General features: G+C 43.0%; 1 protein-coding gene across 1 annotated transcript; it reads left to right on the top strand.

Annotated features, from left to right (window-relative positions):
• Positions 1 to 2,916: 2,916 nt before the first annotated feature.
• Positions 2,917 to 23,186, top strand: LOC311144138 (WD repeat, SAM and U-box domain-containing protein 1-like). The gene is made up of 12 exons (XM_084180129.1): positions 2,917 to 2,961; positions 3,282 to 3,701; positions 3,982 to 4,169; positions 8,537 to 8,623; positions 10,450 to 10,543; positions 11,316 to 11,349; positions 11,518 to 11,558; positions 11,672 to 11,778; positions 12,567 to 12,593; positions 13,928 to 14,113; positions 20,501 to 20,635; positions 22,224 to 23,186. The coding sequence occupies exons 1-12, from the start codon at positions 2,939 to 2,941 to the stop codon at positions 22,373 to 22,375; spliced, it is 1,494 nt and encodes a 497-aa protein (XP_084036255.1). The 5' UTR covers positions 2,917 to 2,938; the 3' UTR covers positions 22,376 to 23,186.
• The last annotated feature ends 124 nt before the right edge of the window (positions 23,187 to 23,310 follow it).

Raw genomic sequence — 23,310 nt, 5'->3', positions numbered from 1 at the left:
TACAAACATTTATGTTGGTAGGATATCTAGGCTTTGTCCTCTTAGAACATACCTATACACTGAGTGTACAAAACATTAAGAACACCTTCCTGAAATTGAGTTGCACCCCCTTTTGCCCTCAGAACAGCCTCAATTCGTCGAGGCATGGACTCTACAAGGTGTCGAAAGCATTCCACAGGGATGCTGGCCCATGTTGACTCCAATGCTTCCCACAGTTGTGTCAAGTTGGCTGGATGACCATTCTTGATACACACGGGAAACTGTTGAGCGTGAAAAACCCAGCAGCGTTGCAGATCTTGACACACTCAAACCTACCATACCACGTTCAAAGGCACTTAAATATTTTGTCTTGCCCATTCAACCTCTGAATGGCACACATACACTATCCATGTCTTACAAATCCTTATTTAACCTGTCTCCCCTTCAGCTACACTGATTGAAGTGGATTTAACAAGTGACATCAATAAGGAATCACAGCTTTCACCTGGTCAGTCTGTCATGGAAAGAGGTGTTCCTACTGTTTTGTACACTCAGTACAAAACATACTGTAGGCCTGGTATTTAGCAATGTCATTTGAATGTCATTGTCAATGTCATTATTACTAGATTTGTCTAAAGAGAGTCTATATCAGAGTTCTTGCTTTTAGCAAACAAAGGAAAGGAGGGGTGCTCAACAACAATGACAAAAATCATGAGAAGGGCTTTCCAAGAAAAACTTCCAAAAGGACTTATTCGAGGTAGAAAGGAGTTGGAGCGCTCAACAAAAAAGGCAGAGATTGATTGGTTGGGTCTCTGTCTCCAGATTCACAGACACCCAAATATCACCAATCACCTACAGTGCCTTTGGAAAGTATTCAGACCCCTTGACTTTCTCCACATTTTGTTAGGTTACAGCCTTATTCTAACATTTATTAAATTGTTTTTTCCCCCTCATCAATCTACACACAATACCCCATAATGACAAAGCAAAAACTGGTTTTTAGAAATGTTTGCTAATTTATTAAAAAAAGAAATAACTGAAATGACACTACAAGCTTGGCACACCTGTATTTGGGGAGTTTCTCCCATTATTCTCTGCAGATCCTCTCAAGCTCTGTCAGGTTGGATGGGGAGCGTTGCTGCACAGCTATTTTCTGGTCTCTCCAGAGATGTTCGATCGGGTTCAAGTCCGGGCTCTGGCTGGGCCACTCAAGGACATTCAGAGACTTGTCCCAGAGCCACTCCTGCGTTGTCTTGACTGTGTGCTTAGGGTTGTTGTCCTGTTGGAAGGTGAACCTTCGCCCCAGTCTGAGGTCCTGAGCGCTTTGGAGCAGGTTTTCATCAAGGATCTCTGTACTTTGCTCCGTTCATCTCCACAGAGGACCTCTGGTGCTCTGTCAGAGTGACCATTGGGTTCTTGGTCACCTCCCTGACCACGGCCTTTCTCCCCCGATTATTCAGTTTGGCCAGGAGGCCAGATCTAGGAAGAATCTTGGTGGTTCCTAAATTCTTCCATTTAAGAATAATGGAGGCCACTGTGTCCTTGGGGACCTTCAATGCTGCAGAAATGTTTTGGTACCCTTCCCCAGATCTGTGCCTCGACACAATCCTGTCTCGGCGCTCTACGGACAATTCCTTCGACCTCATGGCTTGGTTTTTGCTCTGACATGCACTGTCAACTGTGGGACCTTACATAGACAAGTGTGTGCCTTTTTAAATCATGTCCAGTCAATTGAATTTACCACTGTTGGACTCCAATCAAGTTGTAGAAACATCTCAAGGTTGATCAATGGAAACAGGATACACCTGAGCTCAATTTCGAGTCTCATAGCAAAGGGTCTGAATACCTATGTAAATATTGTATTAAAAAAATTATATACAGTGAGGGGAAAAAAGTATTTGATTCCCTGCTGATTTTGTACGTTTGCCCACTGACAAAGAAATTATCAGTCTATAATTTTCATGGTAGGTTTATTTGAACAGTGAGAGACAGAATAACAACAAAATAATCCAGAAAAACACATGTCAAAAATGTTATAAATTGATTTGCATGTTGACATCAGCAAACTGCTCGCCCACACACCGCCACACACGTGGTCTGTGGTTGTGAGGCCGGTTGGACATACTGCCAAATTCTCTGACATTGTTGGAGGCGGCTTTTGGTAGAGAAATGATTCAATTCTCTGGCTACAGCTCTGGTGGACATTCCTGCAGTCAGCACCAATTGCATGCTCCCTCAACACTTGAGACATCTGTGGCGTTGTGTGACAAAACTGCCCATTTTAGAGTGGCCTTTTATTGTCCCCAGCACAAGATGCACCTGTATAATGATCATGCTGTTTAATCAGCTTCTTGATATGTCACACCTGTCAGGTGGATGGATTATCTTGGCAAATGAGAAATGCTCACTAACAGGGATGTAAACAAATGTGTGCAAAACATTTGAGCGAAATAAGCTTTTTGTGTGTATGGACAATTTCTGGGCTGTTTTATTTCAGCTCATGAAACATGGGACCAACACTTTACATGGTGCATTTATATTTCTGTTCAGTGTATCAGTATTGACATGGCCTATTGATTAACGAGACACACTGTTTATTGTATTATTAGTAATATTTTGTTCTATAATTTGCCATTTACCTTGAAACATTATCATTAATATGTTCTTACATTGTGTCTCAATAGCACACTACGCTATATATAGGAGCTAAATCCAATGGTCAGTTCACTCTTGACGTCGAAACGTCAGTCACCTGTCCGCATCCTGTACAATGGATTAAAGTGAGCTAAAATAAAGAAATCTTTGCTTTTTTTGTTGAGCGCTACAATTCCTTTCTACCTCGACAGAGTCTATATCATATTTGAGAAACATGTTCGTAAATATAAGGACATTTCCTACCTAGGCTACCAACTGCACATTGACCTAACACATTCCAGTGTCACGTGTTGAACAATCGGTCATGAGGTTTATTGTGTACAAAAGGTAAGCTCCACCTGGCACCAACATCACTTGCATGCTGATAACAGGTCAAGAAAGGTAAGCGACTCTTATTTTCAAAGATTTCTAGTTTTCGATTTGGTAATATTAACAATATCATTAATAAAACGCTTTATCTTTAATGATTTAACACATGCACACACCTGAGAGTAGCACCTACCTACCTGATTATGGCGTATTGCTGTGTTATGTATTATTGCATATTATTTCTATATTCAGTGATGCCTACAGAATTTTGGTTCCGTTAATGCCTGGGTGTTTTGCGCCACCTAGTGTAAACTAAGGTTGTTCACTTTTATTTAGAGGAATAACATCTACTGGGACAAAATGGTGTCATTAATCTGCACGCTCCAGGACCATCGAGATGAAGTCAATTGGTGCGCTTTCTCCCCCACACTACTGGCGACTTGCTCCGGGGATAAGACCATACGCATCTATAACACCAATGACTTCTCGGAGCTGCCGTTTTCGCCTCTGTCCGGCCATGGCTATGGAGTTCACTGCTGCAGTTTCAGTGTATGTGGCATCTACCTGGTCACCTGTTCCACAGACGCTTCAACTATCATTTGGAGTATGGCAACAGGTGAGGTAACGGCAAAATTAGAGCATCCTGGACGCAGCCCGGTCAGGGTATGCTCGCTGTCTCCCTACTCCTCCCTCCTGCTTTCAGGGGCATCAGATGGAACATTGGCCCTTTGGGATTTCCACACTAAGAAATTACGCAAGTAGGTTATAGATCATGAGACTAATCCCTATAATGCATTGTCCTGATGGCGTTAGAGAACCAATCTTAATAGTAATGAAAAACAAATGTATAGGTCTACGGAATATTGTACAGACATATCCTATGATGATAAACATATTTTAAATACAATAATAATCCCAATGAGCTTCAATAATCTCAAATAAAGCATTATATTGCTTGTCCTCATTGCTCCAACCAAATCAGTGTATATAGGCCTACTCTTTAATTGGTACGTCATATTCCATTGTTCAACTTCCCAGATCTAAGGCCGTGACAGAGTCCACGGTGACGGCGTGCTGCTTCACTCCGTGTGGTCAGATGTTTGTGACAGGATGTACATCTGGAGATATCAAAGTGTGGGATCTGGACATGAAGCAGCTCTATGCAGAGAAGGATGCCCATGATATGGGGGTGACCTGCTGCCAGTTTGCACCCCAGTTTGACATTGGTAAGATGAAAATATAGCACAGTTATGTCCCTGATCCTCTCCTTGGGTCACTGTTCTCTTCAACAAATTGGGATAGTGCCCAGTTGAGGTATCAACTGAAAGAAAAAAAACGTATATACAGTGCATTTGGAAAGACCCCTTTACTTTTTCCACATTTTGTTACGTTACAGCCTTATTCTAAAATTGATTAAATTGTTTTTTCCCCCTAATCAATCTACACACAATACCCCATAATGACAAAGCAAAAACAGGTTTTTAGAAATTTTAGCACATTTATTAAAATAAAAAACGGATCACATTTACATAAGTATTCAGACCCTTTACTCAGTACTTTGTTGAAGCACCTTTGGCAGCGATTACAGCCTTGAGTCTTCTTGGGTATGACACTACAAGCTTGGCATACCTGTATTTGAGGAGTTTCTCCCAACTTCTCTGCAGATCCTCTCAAGCTCTGTCAGGTTGGATGGGGAGTGTCACTGCACAGCTATTTTAAGGTCTCTCCAGAGATATTTGATCGGGTTCAGTTTCGGGTTCTGGCTGGTCCACTCAAGGACATTCAGAGACTTGTCCCAAAGCCAATCCTGCGTTGTCTTGGCTGTGTGCTTAGGGTCATTGTCCTGTTGGAAGGTGAACCTTCGCCCCCTGTCTGAAGTCCTGAGCGCTCTGGAGCAGGTTTTCACCAAGGATCTCTCTGTACTTTACTCCATTCATCTTTCCCTCGATCCTGACTAGTCTCCCAGTACCTGCCACTGAAAAACATCCCCACAGCATGATGCTGCCACCTCCGTGCTTCACCGTAGGGATGGTGCCAGGTTTCCTTCAGACGTGATGCTTGGCATTCAGGCCAAAGAGTTCAATCTTAGTTTCATCAGACCAGAGAATCTTGTTTCTCATGGTCTGAGAGTCCTTTAGGTGCCTTTTGGCAAACTCCAAGCGGGCTGTCATGTGCCTTTTACTGAGGAGTGGCTTCCGTCTGGCCACTCTACCATAAAGACCTGATTGGTGGAGTGCTGCAGAGATGGATGTCCTTCTGGAAGGTTATCCCATCTCCACAGAGGAACTCTGGAGAACTGTCAGAGTGACCATCGGGTTCTTGGCCACCTCCCTGACCAAGGCCCTTTTCACCCCAGTTTGGCCGGGCGGCCAGATCTAGGAAGAGTCTTGGTGGTTCCAAACTTCTTCCATTTAAGAATGATGGAGGCCACTGTGTTCTTGGGGACCTTCAATGCTGCATACATTTTTTGGTACCCTTCCCCAGATCTGTGCCTCGACACAATCCTGTCTCGGAGCTCTACGGACAATTCCTTCGACCTCATGGCTTGGTTTTTGCTCTGACTGTTACTGTCAACAGTGGGACCTTATATAGACTGGTGTGTGCCTTTCCAAATCATGTCCAATCAATTCAAATGACCACAGGTGGACTCCAATCAAGTTGTAGAAACATCTCAAGGATGATCAATAGAAACAGGATGCAACTGAGCTCAATTTCGAGTCTCATAGCAAAGGGTCTGAATACTTACAGTACCTGTAATAAGTTTGGACACACCTACTCATTTAAGGGTTTTTCTTAATTTTTTACTATTTTCTACATTGTAGAATAATAGTGAAGACATCAAAACTATGAAATAACACATATGGAATCATGTAGTAATCAAAAAAGTGTTAAACAAATCAAAATATATTTTATATTTGAGATTCTTCAAATAGCCACCCTTTGCCTTGACAGCTTTGCACACTCTTGGCATTCTCTCAACCAGCTTCATGAGGTAGTCACCTGGAATGCAGTTCAATTAACAGGTGTGCCTTCTTAAAAGTTAATTTGTGGAATGTCTTTCCTTCTTAATGCGTTTGAGCCAATGTTGTGTTGTGACAAGGTAGGGGAGGTATACAGAAGATAGCCCTATTTGGTAAAAGACCTGATGTCCATATTATGGCAAGAACAGCTCAAATAAGCAAAGAGAAACGACAGACCATCATTACTTTAAGACATGAAGGTCAGTCAATACGGAACATTTAATAATATTATAATAATATGCCATTTAGCAGACGCTTTTATCCAAAGCGACTTACAGTCATGTGCGCATACATTTTTACGTATGGGTGGTCCCGGGGATCGAACCCACTACCCTGGCGTTACAAGTGCTATGCTCTACCAATTGAGAACTTTGAACGTTTCTTCAAGTGCAGTCGCAAAAACCATCAAGCGCTATGATGAAACTGGCTCTCATGAAGACCGCCACAGGAATGGAAGACCCAGAGTTACCTCTGCTGCAGAGGATAAGTTCATTAGAGTTACCAGCCTCAGAAATTGCAGCCCAAATAAATGCTTCACAGAGTTCAAGTAACACACATCTCAACATCAACTGTTCAGAGGGGACTGTGTGAATCAGTCCTTCATGGTCGAATTGCTGCAAAGAAACCACTACTAAAGGACACCAATAAGAAGAACAGACCTGCTTGGGCCAAGAAAGACAAGCAATGGATATTAGACCGGTATTAGTGGATATTAATGGATATTAGTCCAAATTTGAGATTTTTGTTTCCAACCGCTGTGTCTTTGTGAGACGCGGTGTGGGTGAACGGATGATCTCCGCATGTGTATTTCCCACCGTAAAGCATGGAGGAGGAGGTGTTATGGTGTGGGGGTGATTTATTTAGAATTCAAGGCACACTTAACCAGCATGGCTACCACAGCATTCTGAAGCGATACGCCATCCCATCTGGTTTGGGTTTAGTGGGACTATCATTTGTTTTTCAACAGGACAATGACCCAACACACCTCCAGGCTGTGTAAGGGCTATTTTACCAAGAAGGAGAGTGATGGAGTGCTGCATCAGATGACCTGGCCTCCACAATCCCCCGACCTCAACCCAATTGAGATGGTTTGGGACGAGTTGGACCGCAGAGTGAAGGAAAAGCAGCCAACTAGTGCTCAGCATATCTGGGAACTCCTTCAAGACTGTTGGAAAAGCATTCCAGGTGAAGCTGGTTGAGAGAATGCCAAGAGTGTGCAAAGCTGTCATCAAGGCAAAGTGTGGCTATTTGAAGAATCTCAAATATAACATATATTTTGATTTGTTTAACACTTTTTGGTTTACTACGTGATTCCATATGTGTTATTTCATAGTTTTGATGTTTTCACTATTATTCTACAATGTAACCAAATCAATTTTAATTCCAGGTTGTAAGGCAACAAAATAGGAAAAATGCCAAGGGGGGTGAATACTTTCGCAAGCCACTGTATGCCTCATCACAATTCTATCTCGGAGATACACTGTCAACTGTGGGACCTTATATAGACAGGTGTGTTTCCAATCAAGTTGTAGTGACATCTCAAGGATGACCAAAGGAAATTGGATGCACCTGAGCTCAATTTGGAGTGCCATAGCAAAGGGGTGTGAATACTTATGTAAATGGTAAGACTTTAAAATGGCTGTCTAGCAATGACCAACAAACAACTTGCCAGAGCTTGAATCATTTAAAAATATTGTAAATTCCAGGTTTGCAAAGCTCTTAGACTTACCCAGAAAGACTCACAGCTGTAATCGCTACCAATGGTGTTTCTAACATGTACTGTATGCACTCAGGGGAGTGACTACTTATGTAAATGAGATATTTCTGTATTTCATTTTCAATACATTTGGAAAAATGGCTAAAAACATGTTTTCACATAGTCATTATGGGGTATTGTGTGTAAATGGGTGAGAAAAAATACATTTATTCATTTTGAATTCAGGCTGTAACACAACAAAATGTGGAATAAGTCAAGAGGTATGAATACTTTCTGAAGGCACTGTAGCTCAGTATTTGTATTATTTAATTTATACCGTTTTTTTTACTCATCTTTATCAAAGGTGCCAATAATTATGGACCTGACAGTGTGTCCCTATGGGCCCTGGTCAAAAGAAGTGAGCTATAAATGGAATAGGGTGCCATTTGGGACGCAGACATAGTATGGAGAGTTCAAATTCAGACTATAAGTTGATTTATTTAGAAACCCCTATTTTATGGCATTCCTAGAGCTTCACTGTAGTCTCTGTGGGGCCCTGAATAAAGAAAAAACGATTATAATGTTTGATTATGATTAGATGTTCCAATCGCTCACAGCTATTCATTTATTAAACTGGTGAAACATGATTTACTCTTTCATCAATCAGTAACATAATCCGTTCCTATTATCAATGCAATCCATTTATGATTGTCACAGTTGAATTCTAGAAATTGCCTGAAATGTATTGTCATTGTTGCCCAGCAGTTCAAATGATAGGCAACAGTCATTTGTGTCCTATTGTGATGGGTTGTTAACAAGTTAACATTATTGTTCTGATGGAGGGCTAATGTGCCGGGTTTGTTCCTCTGCTCCACAGATCTCAGTTCAGTGGAGTTTCGATTGGCCTCCTGTGGACAGGACAGTCAACTGAAGGTATGGATCGTATCTCAGCATGGTGCAGCAGGTAAGCTGGCCTGGCCTCTATTCACCCCAGGCCGTCTCTCTCTCTCTTCTTTCCTCTCTCGCTCTCTCTCATTCACACACACACATGGGAATAGATAGAGAGATAGGGAACAGCATCAACAACCTTGAATTATCTGCACTGAATAAAATAATTGCATTAGTGTTTAGAACAAACCGCATCAGTGCTGAAAATAATCCTCATTAATAATAGATTGTTTTCAGTCATATCAGATTTGACAACAGACCAGCAAGGTTGTGTGTGTGTGTGTGTGTGTGTGTGTGTGTGTGTGTGTGTGTGTGTGTGTGTGTGTGTGCTCGCGTGTTTGGCTGTGCTTGTGTTAAATCTCTATCCGGTCGGCTTAAAATATATATCTTTCAAATATGAAAATGTAATAAATGTACCCAAACATTGTTTAAAGTGTGTTTTATGGTATTTTCAACACATACTAGTTATATGTTCTGGATTGTGATGAGCGTCTGATGTGTGTGTGTATATATATATTTGCCCATTCCGGAACAGTACAGTCAACAATCCAATGAGCGGCAAACAAATGGAAACAATCATGGCCTTGAACAAGCCACAAATGCTAGAATGGTCCTGAATGGCCTAATAGCAGGCTTTGTATTAGCCTCTGGAACAGGGGTGGGTAACATACGTCCCACGTTTTTCTTTGGGGGGGGTGGGATATTATTTTGGGTTTAAAAAACACTCCAGACCACTCTTGAACATCTAAAACTAGATAGAAAGTAAGTAGAAATTACAATGTATCTATACGTTTTAAAATAACTGATATTTTTCTGGTACACAAATTGCTTTTGACGAACAAATCAGTCCGAAAATAAATCTGGGCGGCCCTCCACATAATTTTGAATACCCGAAGTGGCTCTTGGGCCGAAATGATTGCCCAACCCTGCTCTGGAAGGTGTTGGTGGATGGTCTTGTCCTGTGCTACCTATATAGTACAGTACAGGTCCTGACTAACCTGCCTCTGTTGCTGTGGAAACAGCTGTGCCTGGGTGAGATGTGCGTCCTGAGTGGTGTTCCACATGGATGTGTTGTGGTGCCTTTGTCCTAGAGCAGCAGCCGCAGCACACTGAAGGGAGCACACAGAAACACAGGGAATAAAACCAGAGAACACGTACCTCTCACAGGCTGCAGAATAGGCTGCCTGCTGCAAAGTGCAGGTGCTGTGCCTCGCATGGTTATTGTTCCACATTCACAGGAAATTGTGTTTTGCAGATGGGTTTAGCCGCATGGGTGGAATTTTTTATAGTCATCATTTTTCAGTTCTCTTTTGTGTCAGTAACCTTTCAATTCAACTGGCATTCTGCTTCTGCTTCCTATAGCTGATGTGTTATTATTCATGCGTTTCCTCTTAATTGTCCTGTAGGGTTTATTTTGTTGTGCGTTTTAGAAATATGTTTTTTCTATCTTATCTCTTCATTCACTGTGAATTTTAATAGCCACATGGCCATAACTACTTACTCAGCCTGTAAAGGCTCAATTAAAAATAAGCAATTAGTGATTTTGAATGACTTGCCAGGAGGGGAAAATGTCATATAGATAAGATGAATTTGGAAAAGGACAACAACAGCCTTACCACAGTGCTCAGTTGTCAACCTGCAAGTAAATGATGTGGCATTACTGAATTGGAATCCAGTGTGTATAGTGTGTAGCTGACTCCTAAATGGACAGTGAGTTGTTAATCCGGTCAAGGGAAGGGTTGCAGGGATGGTCAGAGGGGTGGTCAGTGGGACAGATAGACAGTGGGGTGTGGGTGGTGAGGTTTTCTCTACACGAGCTCTTTGTGTGTTATTGATTCCCAGCCTGTGAGATGAAGCTGCTTCACACTCTGACTGGCCAGTCGGCCCCTGTGCTCTCCTGTGCCTTCTCATCTGACGGAGAGTTGCTTGTCTCAGGGTAAGACCATCCATCCTCCATGTATGCTCTGATGTTAGTCCTCTCATGATCCTTATCCCTAACCATCACAGGTATTCCCACGGGGGGCCAGTAAGAACAACAACAACAAAAAAAGTATGCACTCACTCTGGATAAGAGCGTCTGCTAAATGACTAAAATGTAAAATGTAACCATAGCTCTGGTCCAGGGCGTTTGTGCAGATTGCAAGCGGCATGAACACCCTGGACCAGAGCTATCCTAACGCAAGCCACACGAACGCCCTAGACCAGACCCACTTGGCACACACTGTTGAATCAACGTTGTTTCCACATAATTTCAATGAAAATACGTTGAACCAACATGGAATAGACTTTGAATTGATGTCTGTGCCCAGTGGGGAACTACCCTAACCCTAATTTTGGCATTGCCCTAACGCTACTCTAGGGTACTTGTAGGAATAATTACACAGTAATAGCATCACTGTAATGTAAGGTGTGACCAAATATTTCTTACATCCCTGTTCAGTAGGAATAAGCACTGTTAGTATAATCAAGTAGAAACATCCATTGTTGCTTTTAAATACTGCTGTTATCCTATTGGACCACTAGGGGTCTCTACTCTGTTACAACATTCTGCTCTGTGAGTGAGGCTTCAATCTCATTCATGCTTGTGTCTGTTTGGTGAAGTAGAAGTTTTTGCTTAATTTCTGCACTTAATGGGAAAATACAATTGTTTTATGTGTCATTATTTGTTTGTATCTTGTACTGATGAGCTGTTGAAATCAATTCAACAGCTCAGTGGATAAAACAGCGACGGTGTACAATGCGGTATGTAAAACCTTTGGTGTGGTCTTAGTAAGTTGTGTTTTGCTTTTTAAACAGATGTATCCATCCACACAAACACCACTGTTTCCCTCGTACAAATCACAGTCTCTAAACAGTGAGAAATGCCAGACATTCTGCTTTGTCAATGTTTGTTTATTTCTTCCTTTGTAGAGCGATGGAGTCCTTCTTCACACTTTGAAACGGCATGAGAGGTACCAGCCTGACCTGCCTGTTACCCCCTTATATATTTATATAGTTATATAACTCAGTGTAACTGTATGCCTTCAAAGACAATGAATTCCTATTCCCTCCCTCCCTCTCTTAGCTTTGTGACAGTCTGTGCCTTCTCTCCAACCCTGCCCTTGATGGCTACTGGCTCCATGGACAAAAAGGTCAACGTGTGGAGGATAGCAGATGGAGACAGCGGGCAGGGTAGGTAGTAGCCTGATGTTCTCTAATGTACCACTCAAAGACCAGCAGCCATTTTGTGTGAGCCAGACAGCCAGTTCCCAAGGGAGTGTAGTGGGAATGTAGCCCCAGTGGGAGAGGCTCCTCTGGGACTGGAGGAGTCGTGTGCCTGCTGTGCTGAGTGGGCCAGACTAAAGACATACGTATTCATCTCCAGCAAAGTAAAAAAAGATAGTTGAAGATAAGTGTTTCCAATGACATCATCAACCAATTAGTAGACAATTAGTAGGCAATGCCTACTCATAATTCGTTAAAATCACATGATGCACACCGATGATGTCATTGGAAACACTTTCTTCTAGATTTTTTACTACAAAACATAGAAACGCACCATTTTCACATATGTTGACGTTGGGGTGGTGCTAGAGATGATGAATATGAAGTAGAATTTTTAAAAAATGTCTCTTTAATAATCATTAGCAGGCTGGCTCTGACCCTAGGTGGTGAGATCCCAAATGGCCTCGTCTAACCTCTAAGCCCCACAGTGCCACACTTGCAGAGGGCACAATGGCGAGACAGAGAGAAATAAGATGAAATGTCTTAAACACAAAAACACTTAATAAAAAGGCACTGCACCAGAATGTAGCCGTGTCTTCAGACATCAGGGGGCCAAGCTAGACTAGAGTATTCAACAGAGGGTTTCCTTCTGAGAGTAGGCACGTTGACAGAGCACATTCCAAGCTCTCTCTATCGCTCTATGAACACATTCTCCTTTGAAAGTGATTCATTTTGTGTTTTCTTGTGACTTCTAGCTGAATCCAGGAACCCTTCATGCCAAGGTAAGAACACACAGGAATATGTCTTATCATTCATTCCAGTGCATGATGGGACAGTCAGGAGCAGCAGTCTCCAGATACTACCCATAGATGGTGATCTTAGGTTAGTTTAGCATTTTCCCCACTAATGGGGTTAGGATTAGGTGAGCGGAAACTGATCCTAGATATATACATAGGGGAAACATCACCCTGGAGCCAGATACTGTGCCAATAAATGGATGAGATGTCTGGAGGCCTCAATGAGTGGAGGAGGCATTAAAATAAATGATGATGACTTGTAAAGTGACAGATGATGATGAGGAGCCAGTCCAAGAGTGGAACCTCTCCAGTCTTGGCAGAGCTTCCCTAACCCCCCAGTCAGCTAGGCTCCCAGAAGCTTCAAGGATATTGACATAACCTTCCCCTGAGTCCCAAATAGCACCCTATTCCTTGTATAGTGCACTACTTTTGACCAAGGTCCATAGGGTGCCATTTGGGACGTAGACTCAGATTCCCACCTCTATGGGCCTGGACTATGGAGGGGGGAGGTGTTACTGTACAGTACAAGCAGATTTGACAAGAGGACACTTACTTTACTAATGTTCTGGTATGTTTCGGTTGATAGTGTTGCTGCTGTTTCACATAACATCATTAAGCCCCCATCCACATGTATGCTTCTGAGAGGGAAATTCAGTGGGGAAGTCAGTGGTGGTGTTATTTTGGCCAGATGGGCAAGGAAGCGATTGTGAATGACTAGGATAACAGATAGCGAGAGATGGAGGGTGACGTGAAGGGAGTGAGAGAGGTGAGGAAAAGCAAACAATGCCACATGAATGAGAAATAGCTCCAGTAGTCCCCACTGTTATCACTCAGCTGCCTAATGATAGGAAATGTAAAGCATGAAGTGCTATGAGGTGTCATTAGCGAGCGCAGCACACAACACTGTATTTTATCTTAACGATACATGAAAAATGATAGCAGCTCGCGCAATGTCATATGAAGGTTGCCTCTGATGAACAGTGTGCCTGCAAAGGCCAGAAAAACACAAACTTGTCGGGGGGGGGGGAGGCTCCGAAGCTGATAAATATTCCCAGGGCATGCAAATGTGATTAAAGCACTGTTGATAAAAAGAGGACGTATAATTGGGTGACAGGTTAGGAAGCACTGGTTGGCTTTTATCTCTGCATACTAGAATGAGTGGTCATTTGCTATCAGCACCGATGGAGGGTCTTCTTTGTGTGGAATGTGTGGGACGTGTTTGTAGGGATCTGATATGTAGTATTGCAGGAGACTGGCGGGGGTGAAGGACTCGAGGAGGGGGCCCTTCCTCCCTTCCTGTGTTTGTGTGTGTTCCACAGGAGCAGGAAGAAAGCTGCCAGGTCACTCCAGGCTGCTGGTGAGCGACTGGTCCGAGGAGGATGTGTTGGCCTGGCTGAATGAGGAGGGTCTGGAGGAGCTGGTCACCACCTTCACAACCAACAACATAGACGGCCCTGAGCTGCTCTGTCTAACCAAGGAGACCATGGCCTCAGAGCTGAGCATTGGTAAGGACATGGAATTCACAACTAGGGTTGCACAATTCCGGTAATGTTCCCCAAATTCCCAGATTTTCCAGAAACAGGGTTCAGTGTTTCTTCTATATCAAATCAATTCAAATGTTATTGGCCACATGCGCCGAATACAACAGGTGCAGACATTACAGTGAAATGCTTACTTACAGCCCTTAACCAACAGTGCATTTATTTTTAATAAAAAAGTAAAATAAAACAACAACAAAAAAGTGTTGAGAAAAAAGAGCAGAAGTTAAATAAAATAACAGTAGAGAGGCTATATATACAGGGGGGTACCGGTGCAGAGTAAATGTGTGGGGGCACCGGCTAGTTGAGGTAGTTGAAGTAATATGTACATGTGGGTAGAGTTAAAGTGACTATGCATAAATAATTAACAGAGTAGCAGCAGCGTAAAAAGGATGGGGTGGGGGGGCAGTGCAAATAGTCCGGGTAGCCATGATTAGCTGTTCAGGAGTCTTATGGCTTGGGGGTAGAAGCTGTTGAGAAGTATTTTGGACCTAGACTTGGCACTCCGGTACCGCTTGCCGTGCGGTAGCAGAGAGAACAGTCTATGACGGTCGGTCGGAGGCCAAGCAGTTGCCATACCAGGCGGTGATGCAACCAGTCAGGATGCTCTCGATGGTGCAGCTGTAGAATTTTTTGAGGATCTGAGGACCCATGCCAAATCTTTTCAGTCTTCTGAGGGGGAATAGGCTTTGTTGTGCCCTCTTCACGACTGTCTTGGTGTGTTTGGACCATGATCGTTCGTTGGTGATGTGGACACCAAGGAACTTGAAGCTCTCAACCTGTTCCACTACAGCCCCGTCGATGAGAATGGGGGCGTACTCAGTCCTCTTTTTTTTTCCTGTAGTCCACAATCATCTCCTTTGTCTTGGTCACGTTGAGGGAGAGGTTGTTATCCTGGCACCACACGGCCAGGTCGCTGACCTCCTCCCTATAGGCTGTCTCATCGTTGTCAGTGATCAGGCCTACCACTGTTGTGTCGTCGGCAAACTTAATGATGATGTTGGAGTCGTGCCTGGCCATGCAGTCATGGGTGAACAGGGAGTACAGGAGGGGACTGAGCACGCACCCCTGAGGGGCCCCCGTGTTGAGGATCAGTGTGGCAGATGTGTTGTTACCTACCCTTACCACCTGGGGGCGGCCCGTCAGGAAGTCCAGGATCCAGTTGCAGAGGGAGGTGTTTAGTCCCAGGATCCTTTGCTTAGTGAAGAGCTTTGAGGGCACTATGGTGTTGAATGCTGAGCTGTAGTCAATGAATAGCATTCTCATGTAGGTGTTCCTCTTGTCCAGGTGGGAAAGGGCAGTGTGGAGTGCAATAGTGATTGCATCATCTGTGGATCTGTTGGAGCGGTATGCAAATTGGAGTGGGTCTAGGGTTTCTGGGATAATGGTGTTGATGTGAGCCATGACCAGCCTTTCAAAGCACTTCATGGCTACAGACGTCAGTGCTACGGGTCGGTAGTCATTTAGGTAGGTTATCTTAGTGTCCTTGGGCACGGGGACTATGGTGGTCTGCTTGAAACATGTTGGTATTACAGACTCAGTCAGGGACATGTTGAAAATGTCAGTGAAGACACTTGGCAGTTGGTCAGCACATGCTCGGAGTACACGTCTTGGTAATCCGTCTGGCCCTGCAGCCTTGTGAATGTTGACTTGCTTAAAAGTCTTACTCACATCGGCTACGGAGAGCGTGATCACATAGTCATCCGGAACAGCTGGTGCTCTCATGCATGCTTCAGTGTTGCTTGCCTCGAAGCGAGCATAGAAGTGGTTTAGCTCGTCTGGTAGGCTTGTGTCACTGGGAAGCTTGCGGCTGTGCTTCCCTTTGTAGTCTGTAATAGTTTTCAAGCCCTGCCACATCCGACAAACGTCAGAGCCGGTGTAGTACGATTCAATCTTAGTCCTGTATTGACTCTTTGCCTGTTTGATGGTTCGTCGGAGGGCATAGCGGGATTTCTTATAAGCGTCCGGGTTAGAGTCCCGCTCCTTGAAAGCGGCAGCTCTACCCTTTAGCTCAGTGCGGATGTTTCCTGTAATCCATGGCTTCTGGTTGGGGTATGTACATACGGTCACTGTGGGGACGACATCATCGATGCACTTATTGATGAAGCCAGTGACTGATGTGGTGTACTCCTCAATGCTATCTGAAGAATCCCGGAACATGTTCCAGTCTGTGCTAGCAAAACAGTCCTGTAGCTTAGCATCTGCGTCATCTGACCACTTTATTATTAGTCACTGGTGCTTCCTGCTTTAGTTTTTGCTTATAAGCAGGAATCAGGAGGATAGAGTTATGGTCAGATTTGCCAAATGGAGGGCGAGGGAGAGCTTTGTATGCGTCTCTGTGTGTGGAGTAAAGGTGGTCTAGAGTTTTTTTTCCTCTGGCTGCACATTTAACATGCTGGTAGAAATTAGGTAGAACGGATTTAAGTTTCCCTGCATTAAAGTCCCCGGCCACTAGGAGCGCTGCCTCTGGATGAGCGTTTTCCTGTTGACTTATGGCCTTATACAGCTCATTCAGTGCAATCTTAATGCCAGCATTGGTTTGTGGTGGTAAATAGACAGCTATGAAAAATATAGATGAAAACTCTCTTGGTAAATAGTGTGGTCTACAGCTTATCATAAGATACTCTACCTCAGGCGAGCAAAACCTCGAGACTTCCTTAGGATTTGATTTTGTGCACCAACTGTTGTTTACAAATATACACAGACCGCCACCCCTTATCTTACCGGAGTCAGCCGTTCTATCCTGCCGATGTAGCTGTATGTTATCCATGTCGTCGTTCAGCCACGACTCGGTGAAACATAAGATATTACAGTTTTTAATGTCCCGTTGGTAGGATAACCGTAATCTTAGGTCATCCAATTTATTTTCCAATGATTGAAGATTGGCTAATAGGATTGATGGGAGCGGCAGTTTACTCGCTCGCCGTCGGATCCTTACAAGGCACCCCGACCTACGTCCACGATATCTCTGTCTCTTCCTCATGCGAATGACGGGGATTTGGGCCTTGTCGGGTGTCTGTAGGATATCCTTCGCGGCCGCCTCGTTGAAGAAAAATTATTAGTCCAATACGAGGTGAGTAATCGCTGTCCTGATATCCAGAAGCTCTTTTTGGTTATAAGAGACGATGGCAGAAACATTATGTACAAAATAAATTACAAATAATGCGGAAAAACACACATAATAGTACAATTGGTTAGAGGGCTGTAAAACGGCAGACATCTTCTCCGGCACCATTTTCTGAGAATAATTTATCATTTGTTTTGCAAAGGCGGTGGAAGGAGGGGATACTTTTTTTGTAGGAGTTTGAGAAGGTCACTTTTTAAAAGGACATTCTACTCCAAAATGAATGAAAATCAAATGATGCTGACACCATCTATCTATAATTATTTTAGGGTTGACTCTTTTACCATAGCCTATACATGGGACCATACCATATTATTTTACATTTGTACAATTTAGTCATTTAGCAGACGCTCTTATCCAGAGCGACTTACATTTAGTGAGTGCATACATTTTATATATATATATACATATATTTTCTTCATATTTTTCATATCAGGCAGCAGTAATAGCAAAGTTTTTTCTGGATAAAAAAGGAGCTACTTTCCTGCAAGTCTACATTTTTCCATGGTGCTGAGAGAAAATATTGCAATTTTAAAGAAAATGTTGCTGCAATTCTACACGTTGCCATGGAGCTGACAGAAAATGTTGCAGTGTGAAAGCAAATTTCCTGTAATTCTACACATTTTGCCATGGCTAATTATGTGTTCTTATGCTCAAAGGTTATAACCAAATCAATGGGGACCCCAATCGGGGACTCTGAGCATGGTCAGTAATCCAGCCATGCCAAAAGTACTCCTAAATTCATTTTATTTATTGGTTTCATCGTTTTAGCTTTTATTTAGGTGATTTGTAGTTCTCAAAGATTATATATATTTTTTTAAATATATAGGTAAATTATATTTTCTACAAACTTTCTGACTGGTTTTAGTTATTTAAGTTTACACTGAAAGCGTATTTACATCCAGATTAATTTAGTAAAAAATGTGGGTGTGGCGGCAACAATTTTTCAGCGGTGCAGCTGGGAAACACTGCGGGTTGGAAGATTCCCAAAATCAGGACTCAGGAGGGAATACATGTAAGCAGGATATCCAAAATCCTCCAACCAGGATTTCTGTAAAACCATTTTGCCACCCTATTCACAGCACAACACACAGATCTCAGGCATGTCTGACCTGTGACCTGGCATTTCCACTCCTCATTAGTAATGACGGGATGCAGGAATAGATCCATAGGATTTACTGTATTATCCTGTATTATGCAGTTCTATTGGAATGGAATACATGCCACAGAGGCTTTTATCTGTGTTCTAATATTCCCACAATGCTCCCAAAATCAAATAGTAATCTGCTTTGGGGCTGCCAAGCTGTGACATTACTACTTCCAAAATGTCCCATTGGATATTACTTGCTTATATAATTTGCTTCAGACAATTTCCCAAAAGCCATCAGATGACCATAGATGTTAAAATAGTTAGAAAATAATTAGATAATCCCTCCGAAAATGAGTTTTGTGGATTTGGACAGGACCTAGTGTCTTACATTTTCTATGGCATGTTATTACCTCAACCATCCAAGCTAGAGAGAAAATTATATGTTTACTCTGTGTCTTCACTGTGATAGTATTGCAATCGATTGAGATAGTGCCATAAAGACTATAGTTTTCTGAATCAGTATTAATCATTACCAATTAATCAGGACTGAGGAAACAATACATTTCTAAAAATCCACTTTCCTTTCCGCTGTCCACACTAACCCACATTATGATTTCCTGAAGATATTTGTAATTATGTTCTGGCCCCCTGACCATCCTCTCAAGAAATAAATTGGCCCACGGCTGAATCTAGTTGATGATCCCTGCTCTAGGGGCTTAGGGAGAATTATGTATCACACCCACAGAGAGAACAGCACCTCGGTGCAGCACAGTAGGACATGTGTTCTCTTTAGGGACTAGCTTCTCTGGTACAACAACCCCCAACTACAGCAAACATCAGTCCGCTGCATTGCAGGTTTATGGTGGTTTGTCAATGTACCCCAATGTAGTCTTGGTGCTGTGATTGTCAAAATGCAAACGGTGAAGTTACAAAGTGTATTTTGCAAACAATCATGAATGTCACCTCATTTGCTGCAATGCAGGCACAAAGCAAGATACTGTAAATATTGCTCAGAGTTTAGCAATTCCCTTATCCACATTAGTTAATTGTATGACTAATGGGTTCAGCAAGTCTGATTGGACGAACACATTTTGATTGAGCACTTTTCCCCACTACAGTGCCCACTGGGATTTGACCTTTTGTGATTGCAGTGCCCTATCTATCTATAGTGCTGTATCTGCACTGAGTTTCCTCCAATCACATTGGTTGAGTTTGCTCCCCAGTCTCATGTGGCCCCTGATTGCAGGTTCTGGCTAATTAACTCTACCAAGACACTAAAGTCATCATAACCTAGTGCCATAATCTCACTGATGTGTGGCAGGTGGTGTGGTTTCTGTCTTCCACGCCACCAACACAGCTGTCTGTCAGTTCCTAGCCTAAGTGCGCGTGTGTGTGTGTGGATCTGTTTCGCTTGAGCGCCAAGGCACTAGGCAACGGCAGAACCCTGATTAACAAACAGAGCGTTCCATATGTAGGAGCAAGGTCTTCCATAGGAAGAGGCCTGATTGGGTTGCTGCTAGATGGTATGAAGCTACGGTAAAAAAGTTGCATGTTCAGGTCGCGTCTGGGAGAATTTTTGCATTTTAGCTAAACCTAACCCTTTTCCTAACCTTAACGTAATTCTCTTAACCTGCTACGAAAAGTAACTTTCTGTCCGTAGCTGTATATCATCTAGTCAAAACCGTCTGATTGGGGAGATGATCATTCCTTGGTCCTGGGCTGGCTTGGTTACACTTATGGTAGAGAAATTAACATTAAATTATCTGGCAACAGCTCTGGTGGACATTCCTGCAGTCAGCATGCCAATCTGTGGCATTGTGTTGTGTGACATAACTGCACATTTTAGAGTGGCCTTTTGTCCCCAGCACAAGGTGCACCTGTGTAATGATCATGCTGTTTAATGAGGTTCTTGATATGCCACAACTGTCAGATGGATGGATTATCTTGGCAAAAGAGAAATGCTCACAAACAGGGATGTAAACTAATTTGTGCACAACATTTGAGAGAAATAAGCTTTTTGTGCATATGGATCATTTCTGGGATCTTTGATTTCAGCTCATGAAACATGGGACCAACACTTTACATGTTGCGTTTATATGTTTGTTCAGTATAGTTTTGTATGTTGCCATTGTTTTGCTAGAGTCGGTGGGTCTCCGTGGTAAAGTCCTGAGGAAGGTGGAAGCTCTGAAGGCAGAGTTGACGGGACTAGATGCCCCAGATGAGTTCCTCTGTCCAATCACCAGAGAGGTGATGAAGGACCCTGTCATTGCTGCAGGTGAGGGAGAGGACATAAAAACATCTGTCCCACATAGGCTGCGTTTAGACAGGCAGCCCAATTTTGATATTTTTTTATGAATTGGTCTTTTGACCAATCAGATCAGCTCTGAAAAAGATCTGACGTGAAAAGATCAGAGATTTGTCAAAATACTAATTAGGGGAAAAAAGATCAGAATTGGGTTGCCTGTCTAAACACAACCATACAGTGCATTTGGAAAGTATTCAGACCCAATCCCCTTTTCCACATTTTGTTACGTTACAGCCTTATTCTAAAATGTATTAAATTGTTTTTTCCCCTCATCCATCTACACAAAATACCCCATAATGACAAAGCAAAAACGGAAATATCAGATTTACATAAGTATTCAGACCCTGTACTCAGTACTTTGATGAAGCACCTTTGGCAGCGATTACAGCCTCGTGTGTTCTTGGGTATGACGGTACAAGCTTTGCACACCTGTATTTGGGGAGTTTCTCCCATTCTTCTCTGCAGAGCCTCTCAAGCTCTGTCAGCTTGGATGGGGAGCGTCGCTGCACAGCTATTTTCAGGTCTCTCCAGAGATGTTCGATCGGGTTCAAGTCCGGGCTCTGGCTGGGCCACTCAAGGACATTCAGAGACTTGTCCCGAAGCCACTCCTGCGTTGTCTTGGCTGTGTGCTTAGGGTTGTTGTCCTGTTGGAAGGTGAATCTTCGCCCCAGTCTGAGGTCCTGAGCGCTCTGGAGCAGGTTTTCATCAAGGATCTCTGTACTTTGCTCCGTTCATCTCCACAGAGGAACTCTGGTGCTCTGTCAGAGTGACCATCGGGTTCTTGGTCACCTCCCTGACCACGGCCTTTCTCCCCCGATTATTCAGTTTTGGCCAGGAGGCCAGATCTAGGAAGAATCTTGGTGGTTCCAAATTTCTTCCATTTAAGAATAATGGAGGCCACTGTGTCCTTGGGGACCTTCAATGCTGCAGAAATATTTTGGTACCCTTCCCCAGATCTGTGCCTCGACACAATCCTGTTTCTGAGCTCTACGGACAATTCCTTCGACCTCATGGCTTGGTTTTTGCTCTGACATGCACTGTCAACTCTGGGACCTTATATAGACAGGTGTGTGCCTTTCCGAATCATGTCCAATCAATTGAATTTCCCACAGGTGGACTCCAATCAAGTTGTAGAAACATCTCAAGGATGATCAATGGCAACAGGATGCACCTGAGCGTCTCATAGCACAGGGTCTGAATACTTATTTAAATAAGGTATTTTATTTTTTTATACATTTGCAAACATTTCTAAAAAAACAGTTTTTTGCTTTGTCATTATGGGGTATTGTGTGTGGATTGATGAGAAAAAAAAACATTTAATCCATTTTAGAATAAAGGGGTTAACGTAATAAAATGTGGAAAAAGTGAAGGGGTCTGAATACTTTCCGAATGCACTGTATACATGTCCTTGTTCGTCAATGCTAATGTAGCCCATTTGTTATTGTTTAAAAAAAATAGAAATCTGCACTTTCCTGCTCCAACTCACATTATACTGTATGTAGCCTATAAAAGTAATTATGTCACTGTCTGATGTATAAAATGTGTCTGAAATCAACAGATGGATATTCCTATGAGAGAGAGGCCATTGAGAGTTGGATCAGCGCTAAGAACCGTTCCAGTCCCATGACCAACCTACCTTTACCAACCACTCTGGTCATGCCCAACAGAAGCCTGAAGACCGCTATTGGCCGTTGGACTGCCACTCAGTGATGGATTGGTGCACGAGTAATCAGTAATGCCTTACTCTGAAGCAGACTGTAAACAAATACGGACAAAGCCATCGATGACGTCACCCAATTGTTTCCTATGAGAATGGTCAGTGGCACATTTGATGATCAGGAAGTGTCATTTCAGCATGTCGCCATCTTGCTACATGGAGGACTTTTTGGAAACATTGCATGCACAGTTTGAGCTACTCCAGGAAGTGACGTTGCAGGCTAGCTCAGTGCAGCCTCCTCATGAAGAACCTCAAGTTGAAGGCCGACGAGGTACTACAGGCTACCGTTAACAAGTAAATCATCCTTATAACTTTGTCTGTGTGTGATTTTAAAGTAATCGCTTCAAAGACATACATCTGGTGAAATATAAACAATTATTCGTACCATGATTGTGTTCGGAAAATGTTTTTATATCCACGAATATTGACCACAAAGATCGCCATTTCCCCATTCACTATAATGGGGATCCTGTTTTCTGGAAACAATGCCTGCAGTACCGCGGTCGGCCTTCATTCTCCCCTGCTCTGAAGAGCCCACATTTCAGAATCAAGCCAAATTTGTACAATGTGATTACTGACAATCAGTTCACTGCACAGTTCTATAATATACTTTGGATTAAACTAGGGTGATTATTCATGAATGAGTGATATGATATGTCGTTTGCCTGTGTGTGCCTTGTAAATTACTAGACCTTTACATAATTTGTGCAATAGGATTTTGTTGGAATAAACTAGTCCACCTTTATACAGTATATGCAGTATAAACATGTGCTTCTAAAATGTATTGTCGAACTTCGCTCTGGTCCAGGACGTTAGTGTGCATTCGAACGGGCACTACCGCCCTGGACCAGAGCGATGTTGAACGTGCCTCTTCTTTCCCTGCTACAATGACAGCCAGCAGGCCTATGTGTTTTCTCAGTGGGACTTT

This window comes from Coregonus lavaretus (assembly GCF_964263955.1).
Source record: "Coregonus lavaretus genome assembly, chromosome: 16".
NCBI classification, from domain to species: domain Eukaryota; kingdom Metazoa; phylum Chordata; class Actinopteri; order Salmoniformes; family Salmonidae; genus Coregonus; species Coregonus lavaretus.
This window is presented reverse-complemented; position numbering and strand designations above follow the sequence as displayed.

Coding starts and splice junctions, on each gene's coding strand:
- LOC311144138 (XM_084180129.1), top strand. CDS start 2,939: ATGAGGTTTATTGTGTACAAAAG. Junction 11,779..12,566: donor AGATGGAGACAGCGGGCAGG/GTAGGTAGTAGC, acceptor TGTGACTTCTAG/CTGAATCCAGGAACCCTTCA. Junction 14,114..20,500: donor GGCCTCAGAGCTGAGCATTG/GTAAGGACATGG, acceptor TTGTTTTGCTAG/AGTCGGTGGGTCTCCGTGGT.